The 12784-nt window shown below is 42.9% G+C and overlaps 1 protein-coding gene across 1 annotated transcript in view; it reads right to left on the bottom strand.

Moving 5' to 3' along the window:
* Positions 1-2908: 2908 nt before the first annotated feature.
* PARVA (parvin alpha) overlaps positions 2909-12784 on the bottom strand; it is a 187892-nt gene continuing 178016 nt past the window's right edge. Inside the window, 1 exon segment of the mRNA XM_019652886.1 lies at positions 2909-4932. Within this exon segment, the coding sequence (XP_019508431.1) occupies positions 4856-4932 (77 nt within the window). The 3' untranslated portion in view covers positions 2909-4855.

The following is a 12784-nucleotide window of genomic DNA, read 5'->3' as shown; positions in this document are numbered from 1 at the left end:
GACTTTCTATAGAAGTTTGGTGACTTTTTTTTTTGTGACCAGAAATATGCCATAGGAAATCTTTTTATATCAATTAACCTAGGGTAAAATTGGTTTCGTTATGTCATCTTTGCTTAAAGTTGCAGTTTCCAAGAACCTCTCGACAACGTTAAGTGAGGACTTACTGTACCATTGATTTGTGACAATTTTTTGCACATCTTTCCTACTAGACTGAGCTGTACAGGTGAGCCTCACTCGCCCATGGACACAGTCTACCTAACACGTTGTAAACACTCAGCACGTACTTCGTGACTATAAGGCCAAGAGGCTGAATGAATGGATGGGTTTTACAGGACACCCATCCACACATTTCTCTGGAGGCAAATAGGTTCCATGGTCAAACACGATTGGGACATGACCTATTCTGTCTCCCCTTAGAGAGTCATATGCATTAGTGTAGGGGATGCTGAGATGGGCTCCAATTAGAAAACAGAGCAAGAAAATAAAACCCCAACTGTAGAAAGTGAGTTGAATTTTCTTTTGGCTGTCGCCCAAACTTATTGCAATGTGTCATTATTTTTCACTGAATCTGTTCAACATCCTGTAGCATGGACATTAAGAGCTACTTCACTGGTGGCTTCCTACCTGGGAAGCCTGAAACTCTTAAGTTTGCCAGGTCTGCTGCGGGGGGGGGCGCATTGCTCATCCTGTGTGGAACCACCCTGGCGGCTGCCTTGCTGTTGTCATGGACATACATGCAGATATTCATATGTGTGATCACCCTAGTAAAGCAGTAGCAGGAGCAAATATTGGAGCCAGCCTGGGTTTATTTTTTCAGGGGGAAAAAAAAAAACACGTTGAAACTTGGTGTTGGTGGATAGAAGAATCTTTGTAGTCATGACAATGAGCAATTCATGCATAGTTGTCTTTTGCTGATACCCACATCTGCAAGTATTGGGGAGCTGGTATGGGGATGGAGGTCCCTCAGCTGGCGAGTCCACTTACCACCCAGCATTTGCATCTTAGTGCAGTCCTCTTGTTCTCAAGTTTCCACAGCAACTCGCTTGAATTTCCCAACAGACCTACGTGGATTTTATGAGGGGTGATTGCATGTAACATTAACATTAGCGAAGGTTTTAGAACGTATCCCTCTTGCACATCTAGGATGCTTTATGTAGGTAGGGCTGTAGTCAAGGCAGTGGATCTCCAGTTACTTTTGCTCAGCCCCTACGTAGGCAGGCAAGACTGCTTGACCCACCGATTCCCTCTAGTCTCATTTTCCAGTGGAAAAATAAATTAGTGATAATTTGGGGGGGGGGAATGGGTTATGTATACATTTGCTCTAGCACTGGAGTATGGATAATTCATGTTTGAACCACAATGTATACATCTTTGAGTCTAGTTATTGGAAAATTACAGCCCCAGGATACTGTTGATGCAAATAAGCTTCGGGATACTTTGTAGGGTTAACCAGGCAACCCACCACAAAATAAATAGATAATGATAAAGCTTAGCTAACAGTAATTCATAATTATAAAAGTACCATTAAGAGTAGCAATTACAAATCACAACAAACTCAGGCAACCCTGATGATGTGCTGATAAAGAGCCCTTCTCCCAGAGTTTGGAAGTGTCAGCTCATGTGAAATCAAGAGACTCCTGGCTGAGTAGATGAGCACCACATGTTGGCTGGGCTGGCAGTAGAACACTGCAGGGCATTAGGCACCTTGAGGACTCCCTTAGTCGATTCCAAATTAGCCCTAGTAATATGTACAAATGAAAGCTTAATCAAGCTGCCCACCACTCACCATAATAATCCAAAGGAAGACTTCAGGTCAGGGCACATGAGAGTGTTTCTGGTAACAAGCCCCTTGCTCCCTGCAGTGAGTTTCAGCTTCTGACTTTGGAAATCACTGTCTAGGCAGCAGCACCTCCTTTGGGTAGGGCTTTGATTTCCTAACTCCAGCAGATCAGAGATGGGCCTTTGTTTTACAAAGGGCTCAGATGCTCATTTTCTTCAATGTGAAAGGCTTTACTACACAGTGTAAAATAATCTCCAAGGTATAGCATCACGTGACAGCAATGTGCCTGACAGTTATGTATAATATGTAAAAACCCCCAACAATTTTATATGTGTGTGGATGCTTTTTATGGCTGGAGTATATGGAAGTGAATATGAGAAATGGATCCAAACAGTTGCCTTTGGGGCGGGGTATTGGCTGCTGGGAGAATGGGCAGAGGGAGGGAGGGGAGGGAGATGTAGGTTTTTCACTAGATACCCATTCATGCAGTTTGAATTTTGCACCATTTATGTATTAACTATTAAAAATATCAATGCATTCAAATTTACAAAAGAAAAAAAAAAGCAAGCCTAGAGAGACCAGGCTTGTCTCAGTTTATTTTTTATTTTTTAAAGAGATGAGGGTTAAGTTTGGTTTATTTATTGTTCTGATGCCCTTTCCCCACCTTTAAAACCATGGTCATGTAGTGAGCAGCAGAATCTAAAGGAAAACCTCTAAATGAGGTGACAGGGTTTTAAAACAAGGCCTTGGCCTAGGATTCTGGATTGAGACTAAGACCTCAGTCTCGAAACACTATTTTCTTTTTTGCTTTTTTAAACTTTATTGGGGAACAGTGTGTTTTTCCAAGACCCATCAGCTTGTGGAGGGCGCAGCTCACTGGCCCATGAGGGAATCAAACCAGCAACCTTGGTGTTATGAGCCTGTGCTCTAACCACCTGAGCTAACTGGCCGCCCCCGAAACACTATTTTCTGATAAATTAGACCTGTTATTAAAAAAAAAAATTTTCCAAGTGTTCTGATGTGTTTTCATATCATGTATAGAAAGTACAAAAAGGAGTGATCTTAATAAGGGGACTTGTACACTGTACATTTGCAGCTTAAATATAAGAAACAAAAGACACAATCAGAAAATTTGTACAGCAAAGCATGTTTAAATGAATGCATTCTTATTTCATGTCGCTTTAGTATTGCTCAAGGAGATAAGGCAACGATTTATCTTGATTCGCTATCAGGAATTTAAAAAGGCAAACAAATATTAAACTATTTAGCGTTTCCTAATGAGAAACATAATATTTCATAATTACGTAAAAAATAACTGTATCCTTTTACATAAATTGACACAAGAGAGTACATTGTCATTGCAACTTAAATGCTCATTTTGCTGAGTAACAATTCCTTTTTTAGAGCAAAATAGCCAAAGAACTATGTAGTATCTCTAAATTTTGTTGGGTTCTGAGTTACTGCAGATAGACCGTGGAGTAAGAATTGTTTAGGAGCTGGAAGAAAATGCGTAGGACAATATGGGAGGTCTAACTCTGGGTAGTGTAGACAGGGATCATCCTCAGACTAAAGCGGGGCCTTGTGCAATGGGCTAAAGTGGTGACAAAGCAGGCACAGACTTCTGGAAGCGGCTACACAGGCTGTGTCCATATGGCATGTTTGGGAAGGTTCTATAATTAAGACATATCAGTAAAAGTTATGAATTATCCTACAAGGGCTTGGTCAAGTTACAAAGACTGTAAACCCCACACGTCCCATCACTCTGCCTGAGGGTATTCCCCCATATGTGAAGTGTGCAATATTTTCCCCATGCTTCTTGTCCCCCTAGGCACCCCTACTTCAGTCCCTTTTCTATTCCTGCAGGGCCTGGCAGCCTGGGACAACTAGAGCCTTGTATTTCAAAGTTGGGTTCACAGAGAGGGGATACAAGTTACCACAAGCCTGCAAGTAGCCTACGCAAGGAAACCACTCGGCTTGGGTCTGAATGACTTACATTTTTCCTCGCTTGAATTAGCTGGTAATTGCATGTAGGCAGACTTAGCCAGAAACGGTCTAAACGATCAATTAGAAGGCAAAAAGGAGTTCCTTTCTTTAAAGTTCAAAGGTCCCTGTTGAAGAGCCCTGCTTCCTAAAGCCATGCTCACGTGGGCCTGTGCCCAGCTCTCTGTGGTGCAGGAGCATATCATACATTTGCCTAATGATAATGAATTGAGTACTTATTTTGCAGGAAAATATAGGGCACTTCCATTACATGCAATCAAGCAAAAAGGCTGTAAAATGTGCCACTCCATTAATTTTAAACAGAATCCTTCCCAAATGTCACCCTGAAACCAGAGTATGGAGTTATTACAAATCTGAAGGAATTAAGAGTAATTTTCATTTGTACAAAGGAGCTAAGGGACACGACTCCTGCCACACATACACTATTAATTGGGTTAAATTTCATTTGCCAATTTTAGTGTGAATCAGTAAGCCCTGACCTGGGCCTGCTGGTGGTGGGGTTAGGGGGCTCCTGTCTTCTTTGTGGGTGCATGTGCACACATACAGACACATAATAGGACATGCAAAGAATGTAACTGGCTTGTTATTAACAAATATGTTGTTCAAAGGAAAAAAAGTGCCAACTATTGGCAAGTCACTTAACCTCTCTGAGCCTCAGTTTCCTCATCTGTAAAAGGGGATTATAACACCTTCAATAGGAGTCGTGAGGACTGGGTTTGAGTACATCAGAGCACTTGGTGTGGTGTCTGGTACATAGTTTACACCCACTAAATGGTAACTATTATCTTTTTTTTCATTTTCTGTGGGGGTCTGTCTCTTGGGCCTACATGGGTTCCCAAATCACACTGAGGGAAATCTGGACCCGCCACCAGGATGGGGAGGACCTTTCTAGGCCATTGCTGGGTCAGTCCCCAGGGCCTGGGGGGCATAAGTGAGCTCACTGCGTTACTGATTATTTCCTTCCTAATTCAGTTCCCACCATCTCTGGGTTGTAGCTGCACTTGTGGGAGAGCAGACAGCAGGATGCAGGGATAAGCAGGTTAAGGAGGTTTGCAGGACGGTCCCGTCTGCCCCTCATTCCACGTTCCGGTACTTGGTGAAGAGGTTGTACAAAACTCGCAGTGTGGATTTCAGGTCACAGTTGACAATGTCTGCATAGGAAACAAAAAATACGCAGTGCTTCAGTGGGGTCACGTGGCCCAAAGTTGGCATCCATTGTCCTCTTCCATCTCCCACCACCTGGTGCCCAGCGTGGTGCTGGGGTAGGTTGCTCCCCTCACCCACAAGACGTTCTTCTGTGCTCTGGAAGAGCTCCCTGTCCTGCTGGAAGACAGGAGCGTCCCCCATGAGACCACCAAAGGCAGGTGAGTGTTGAAGGCTGGTGCTGAAGTTGTGCAGTGAGAATCCAGGGTATGGCGCTGGCAAGGCGCAGAGGTGCCGGGGTGTGGGGTCTCACCTCTCAGTAAAATGAAGCAGGCCCCAGAGCATGCAGCCTTCACCCTGGAAACAGCATCTTGAGAAAAGAGGGGTGCTGGCCCTGGCCCCTGACTGTCCCCCGAGTCTCAGCTATCCCTGTGGCCCCTCTACCACAGAGCTGGCCCTGAGTGGTAGGAAGGAGGGAAGCGTCTGAGGCTACAGTGGGGGAAAGGTGGTGAATTACAACTAAGCTGCCTCTCCCTTAGGAAGGGGGCGTCCCCAGAGGGCACAGAAGCCAGCCTGGCAGAGAGTACTCAGTAAACATGTGTCCTCAGGGGACAGGCAGATTCAGATTAAGGACAGAACAAGGCAGCTGCGTTTCAGGCTGGGAGTTGGACTGCGTTCAGGAGAGTTCCACCGTGGGCTGCCAAGCTTGTATACAACCATTTCCTCTGTTCCCTCCTTCCCTTCCTTCCATTTAGTGGTCATCATCTTGGCTGCCCCTCTAACCCTCTGCCAGCACCCCCCCCCCACCTTCTCTTGATCCCCCTCTACTAAGGCCCCCTCTCTGCTCCCATCCTTTTGTACTCTTATCCCTTGGAGGGCCTTCCTCTCAAGCACTGGAGTAGAGAAAACAAATTTAAAAAGGAACTCTGCCTACTATGTAGGAATGCATACTAAGGTAATAAAATAAGAAAAAGCAAAAAAAAAAAAAAGACAAAAGCCTGATGACTGCAAAAGTCATCGGAGTGGTTATCTTTAGGGAAGAAGGAGAGGATTATATTGAAAAAAGGCGCGTTGGAGGGAACTCTCGAGCTGGGAGGACTTCCCTGGGCTGGATGGTGGGTGCACAGTGGCTCTCTGGGGAATAGTTCACCAACCTGCACATTTATATTTTATGTGTCTTTCTGGAGATGTGATATTTTTCACAGTAAAAAATGATTAAAAAGACACCTAACTGCAGAAGGTCAGATGAGGTAAATGATGTAAGAGAAAACAATAAATGGAATTTAAAGGTGGGAGGGATTGGGGAAGATGTCAGGACTCTAGTAAGGCCCTGGGGAATGGACTAGGAAGGGGTCCTTTAAGACCAGGCAGAGTGGAGGTCAGTCATTCTGTCAGGCTGGGCTGGGCTCCCAGGCTTTAGCCGTGGGACCTTTGCAGCTACCACAGCCAGGCACACCCCGCTCTGACAGCCTAGCCCCACAAAGATGAGCACCCACAGGGCCCAAACCGAGGACCAGGGGAACCTGCTTTGGGCTTCCCCCCACCTGTGGGCCTCCTCCTGTATGGCCCTCCCCAGTCTTATCCCAGTTCCAGACTGACCCTGCTCTACCCCAGCTGGGCTTGGACTCTTTTTTCCAAGCTCTCCTACGGGTAGACCAGGGGCTCCCAGGGATCACCCGAGAGGCCTGCAGCTCAGCTTCCCTTTCTGTTGCCATGTGGGTTCATGCACATACCTGAGCCTCCACCTGGGACCCTGCCCAGTGGCTGAGCCCTGCTTACCTTCTCCTATTCATGCTGAATCACTCCATGCCCTGTGGGTTGGTTCCTGTTTCCCCTGACCACTTGAGTGTTTCTTAAATTCTACTCAAGTCAAAGATTAGGAAGTTACCCCAGGTAGAAACTGCTAGAAAGGCAGAGGGGAGAAAAAGTGAGCTCACCAAGTGAGTGAGTGTGAAGGGGAAGGTAGAACAGCATTGGTGCCACTGCAGCAGACTCCTTACTGGGTTCCTTAAAGCCTCTTACCCTCTCTAGTCCATTCTACCCACTGTAGCTGGACCACGCAGCCTCTGGGTATAGTGTGTCTCCAGGGAATGTTAAGGTATTGGGTTGTCGGGAAAGTCATGACTTATTTTTTCTCTGTTTTTCGTTGCAAAAGTGCGTCATGACTTTCCCGACAACCCAATACAAGAGAGCTTTGAGCGTCCAACAGCATGGCAGAGAATGCATGTCCTGACTTTGAAACCATTTTGCCATGAAAAATGCCTCCACCATAGTCAATGTGATTTTGAAACACCCTCAGAGAATTACCCACATTCTCTGCAATTACCCACCTTTTATAAAGTCATTTACTGCTGAACTCTCCTTTTCCAGGGAGAAGCACAGAAACCAGACGGAGTGCTGGGGTAGACTTCTCACAAAAGTACAGTTCCACAAAATACCATTTCAGTTCTCCTTTACGTACTGGAAATTTTCAGCATGGGCATGATGCCCAGTGTAACAACAAATAAAACAGATGTTTTTCCATTCACATTGGTCAGGAAGGTTCATGTTAAGCAGTTCAATAATTGCACGAGGAATGTCATCTATATGCTGAAATAGCCTGACAGATTGATACTGGGAAAACTGTTCTGAGGGAAATGAATGCTAAAAACTGAAGTATAAGAAGGAGTACTTCCCATCTGTAACCAGGAAGTCTCATATTAAGCAGCTCAAGAAAAGCGGAAATGCTGGCCAGAGCTCTCCCCAGAGACATGGTGCTCATCATCTGGCCACAAGATACTCGAGAGTCCATTCCGAATGGCATTAGGATGCTAGAGCGGCCTTGCCAGGGGCAGAGCCCCTCGAGGGAGGGACACCAGCCTTTCTAGAGGTCCTCCTTAAGCAGTGACCAGGTGCTTAGAATAAATTGGAAAAAGGGGTGGCTTTTGTTGGCTAGAGCTGATAGTGACCGAGGTCTGCGATGAGGCATGAGACAGGGACCCAACCAACATCTATCTACACAATCCACCTCCCTGCTCGGGGTTTCCTGCTTTCTCCTCCAACTTCATAAATAAAGGCATTCCCACAAGGTAGTTCCCACTAATCACAGCACTGATCTTTTCACCCAACTCCAGTTCTGCTTGGTCAATGCCTTAGGTGTCAGCCTCCAGGTTTTCAAAGCTGACATCCATGTGTCCCTCCCAAGGACTCCCTCCTGGGCTCCCCCATGCTGCGGATGGTGCTCTGTATCTAAGCATTTGTTTTTTATGCTGCCTTCCAAGTGATCTCTCTGGAACAGAGCTCTGATCATAATCACTTGCCTGCTTAAGAGCCTCCACGGCTCCCGCTGCCTACAGAATAAAGTCCAAACTTTCGGCCTTGGCATCAAGTTCCTCTAGGACCGAACAGCTTGCTTTATCCTCATCAACCATTCGTACTCTTAATATTCCAGCCAAATAGGTAACTGCTTACATTCATTATTAGGGGCCAGGTGCTGTGCATTAGGCATCATCACATTTAATCCTGTAATGTGTATATCTCTAGGAGTTCCATTTTTATAGATATGAAAAATTAGGCTCACGGGGGTAAGTTGCCCAAGGTCACACAGTAGGGTAGTGTAGGGTAGGGACTGGACCCAGGACTGTCATGGGCTTAAGCCACATGCTCTTCTGTCTCAATAACTGAGCCACTCTCCCCTCCTCAGGGAGGGCTTTTGCTCATATCGTCGTTCTGTCTGGGATATGCACCTTGATCCTTTCAAAAATTTATTTTTCAATTACACATACACTACACATACAATAGTATATTAGTTTCAGGTGTACAACATAGTAATTGGACATATATATAATTATCACCCTGATTAGTCTAGTACCCATCTGATACCATGCATAGTTATTACAATATTGACTATATTCCCTATGCTGTATCTTACATCCCCATGACTATATTTATAACTTCCAATTTGTATTTAATCCCTTCACCTTTTTCACCCATCCCCCAACTACCCTCCCTTCTAGCAACCACCAACTTATTCTTCATATCTATGCATTTGTTTCTGTTTTGTTTTTTCATTTATTTTTGTTTTTAGATTCCACATATAAGTGAAATCATCTGGTACTTGTCTTTGTCTGACATAATTTCACTTAGCATAATATCATCTAGGTCCATCCATGTTACTGCAAATGGCAAGATTTCATTATTTTTTATGGCTGAGTGATATTACATTGTATATATGTACCACCTCTTCTTTATCCATTTATCTATCACTAGACACTTAGGTTGCTTCCTTGGCTATTGTAAATAATGCTGCAGTGAACATAAGGGTGCACATATCTTTTCAAATTAGTGTTTTAGATTTCTTCTTATAAATACCCAGGAGTGAAACTGCTGGGTCAAAAGGTAGTTCTAATTTTAATTTTTGAGGAACTTCCACATTGTTGTCCATAGTGTCGGCACCAATTTGCAGTTGTCCCCACAGTGTATAAAGGTTCACTTTTTTCCACATCCTTATCAGCACTTGTTTGTCGATGTATTGATGATAGCCATTCTGACAGGTGTGAGGTGATATCTCATTGTGGTTTTAATTTGCATTTTCCTGATGATTAGTGACGTTGAGCATCTTTTCATATGTCTATTGGCCATCTATATTTCCTCTCTGAAGAAATGTGTTCAGGTCCTCTGCCCTTTTTAAAAATTGAATTTTTTTTTTTTTTTGGTGATAAGCTGAAGGAGTTCCTTACATATTTTGGATATTAACCCCTTATTGATGTATCATTGGGGAATATCTTCTCCCATTCAGTAGGTTGTCTTTTTGTTGTGTTTGATTTCCTTCACACTACAGAAACTTCTTAGGTTGATGTCCCATTTGTTTATTTTTCCTTTTGTTTCTCTTGATTGAGACACCAAAAAAAAATATTGCTAAGATTGATGTTATAGAGTTTACTGCCCATGTTTTCTTCTAGGAGTTTTATGGTTTCAGGTCTTATACTTAAGTCTTTAATCCCTTTTGAGTTTGTTCTTGTATATGGTGTAAGTGGTCTAGTTTCATTTTCTCTGCATGTAGCTGTCTGGTTTTCCCAGCACCATTTATTAAAGAGATTACCTTTACCCCATTGTATATTCTTGCTTCCATCATCACACATTAACTGAGTATATAGGAATGGGTTTATTTCTGGGATCTCTATTCTGTTCCTTTGATCTGTGTGTCTGCTTTTATGCCAGTACTATGTTGTTTTGATTACTATGGCCTTGTAGTATAGCTTGATATTAGGTATCAAATTGCTGTTCTTTCTCAAGATTGCTTTAGCTATTTGGGATCTTCTGTAGTTCCATATAAATTTTAGGATTATTTGCTCTAGTTCTGTGAAAAACGCCATTGGTATTTTGATAGGGATTGCACTGAGTCTGTAGGTTGCTTTTGGTAGTATGGACATTTTAATGATTTCACTCCTATCAGTGAGCATGTATGCTTCAATTTATTTGTATCTTTTTCAATGTCTTTTTTTTTCCCCTAAAGATTTTATTGGGGAACTGGGGGAGGGGAACAGCACTGGGGAATCGGGGAAGGGGAACAGACAAGTTGTTGTCCTTTTGTTCTTCAGTCTAGTTGTGAAGGACGTCGCTTCACTGGCCCATGTTGCTATTATCATTGTCTCTTCCCAGGTGAGGCAGTTGCTCATCGGCCATTGGATGGCTGCTCATGGTGGCTCATGGCGGCTCACAGCAGCTCACGAAAGCTCACGTCCGCTGCTGGCCAGCCCCACTGCAGCCTATGCCATCACCGGCGACTCACGGCAGCCCAACTCCAGGTCGAGCTGTTTTTCACCATCTTAGCTGTAGAGGGCGCAGAGTCACTGGCCCTCATGTGGGATCCAAACCTGGGCCCTGCTGCTCAGAGCTGGTGTCCCAAGCCAACCCCTAACCAAGGGGTCACTCGACCGGCCTTTCAATGTCTTATAGTTTTCAAAGTTTAGGTCTTTTACCTCCTTGGTGAGATTTATTCCTAGGTATTTTATTCTTTTTGATGCAACTGTGAATGGGATTGTTTTCTTAATTTTGTTGATAGTTTGTTATTGGTGTATAAAATGCAATGGATTTCTGAATATTAACTTTGTATCCTGCTACTTTACTGAATTCATTTATTAGTTCTAATAGTATTTTGGTGGAATCTTCAGGGTTCTCTCTCTCTCTGTAGTATCATGTCATCTGCAAATAATGACAGTTTTATTTCTTTCTTTCCAAATTGGATACCTTTTATTTCTTTTTCTTGTCTAATTGACGTGTCTAGGGCACCCAATAGTATGTTGAATAAAAATAGTGAAAGCGGACACCCTTGTCTTATTCCTGATCTTAAGGAAAAATGCTTTTAGCTTTTCATCACTGAGTATGATGTAAGCTGTGGGTTTTTCATATATGGCCTTTATTATGTTCAGGTATGTTACATTTGTCACCGCTTTGCTGAGAGTTTTTATGACGAATTGATGTTCGATTTTGTCAGATGCTTTTTCTGGGTCTATTGATATGATCATATGATTTTTATCCTTCATTTTGTTTATGTGGTATATCATGTTAATTGATTTGCAGATGCTGAACCAACACTGCATTCCAGGAAGAAATCCCGCTTCATTTTGCTGTATGGTCTTCTTAATGTATTATTGAACTTGATTTGTTAATATTTCATTGAGGATTTCTGCATCTGTGTTCAGCAGTGATATTGGCCTATAATTTTCTTTTTTGTAGTGTCTTCGTGTGGTTTTGGTTATCAGAGAAATGCTGGTCTCGTAAAATAAATTTGGGAGTTTCCCTCCTCTTCAACTTTCTGGAATAGTTGAAGAACAGGTATTATTCTTCTTTGAATGTCTTGTAAAATTCACCTGTGAAGCCATCTGGTCCAGGACTTAATTTGCTAAGAGTTTTTTGATTACTGATTTGATTTTGTTAGTACTCGTAGTTATTAGTTTGTTCAGGTTTTCTTTTCTTTCTTTATTTTTTTTATTGTGAAATAAACATTTTTAGAATTAGTTTCAGCTGCACAACACAGTGCAATAGTTACACTTTTTACCCCTCAAAGTGACAATCCCCCCCATCCGCCGCCCCATTCCTCATCTCCCATATCATACATACCTATTACAATTCCATTGACTCCACTCCCACACTCTACTCCATGTCCCTCGATTATATATATATTCAATTCGAGTCGACATACAATATTATATAGCATCAGCTTCAGGTGTACAGTGCAGTGATCAAGCCTCTACCCCATCCATGAAGCGGTCTCCCTAGCAAGACGTGACCATCTGACATCCTACAAAATATTACATTATTAATTATATTCCCCAAACCGTCTTTCGTATCCCTGTGGCATATTGTAGTTACCTATTTATGCTGTCTAATCCCTTCCCCTTCTCCCTCATCCCCATTCCACTCCCAACTAGCAACCATCAGTTTTTCCTCTATATCTCTGAGACTATTTCTGTTTACTTTGCTCGTTCATTCAGTTTTTTAGATTCCACATATAAGTGAGACATATGGTATTTGTCTTTCTCTGACTGACTTATTTCACTTAATAGTCTTTAGATTCATCCATATCGTTGCAAATGGTATGATTTGATTCTTCTTTATAGTGGAGTAATACTCCATTGTATAAATGTACCGCAGTTTCTTAATCCAGTCGTCTACCGATGGGCATTTTGGTTGTTTCCAAGTCTTGGCTATTGTAAATAGCACTGCAGTAAACATAGGGGTGCATATATTTTTTCGAATTAGCGTCTTGGGTTTCTCTGGATAGATACCCAAGAGTGAAGTTGCTGGGTCACATAGTAGTTCCATTTCCAGTTTTTTGAGATACCTCCATACTGATTTCCATAATGGCTGCACCAATCT

This window comes from Hipposideros armiger, unplaced genomic scaffold (genome assembly GCF_001890085.2).
Source record: "Hipposideros armiger isolate ML-2016 unplaced genomic scaffold, ASM189008v1 scaffold_188, whole genome shotgun sequence".
In the NCBI taxonomy this organism is placed as follows: Eukaryota; Metazoa; Chordata; class Mammalia; order Chiroptera; family Hipposideridae; genus Hipposideros; species Hipposideros armiger.
This window is presented reverse-complemented; position numbering and strand designations above follow the sequence as displayed.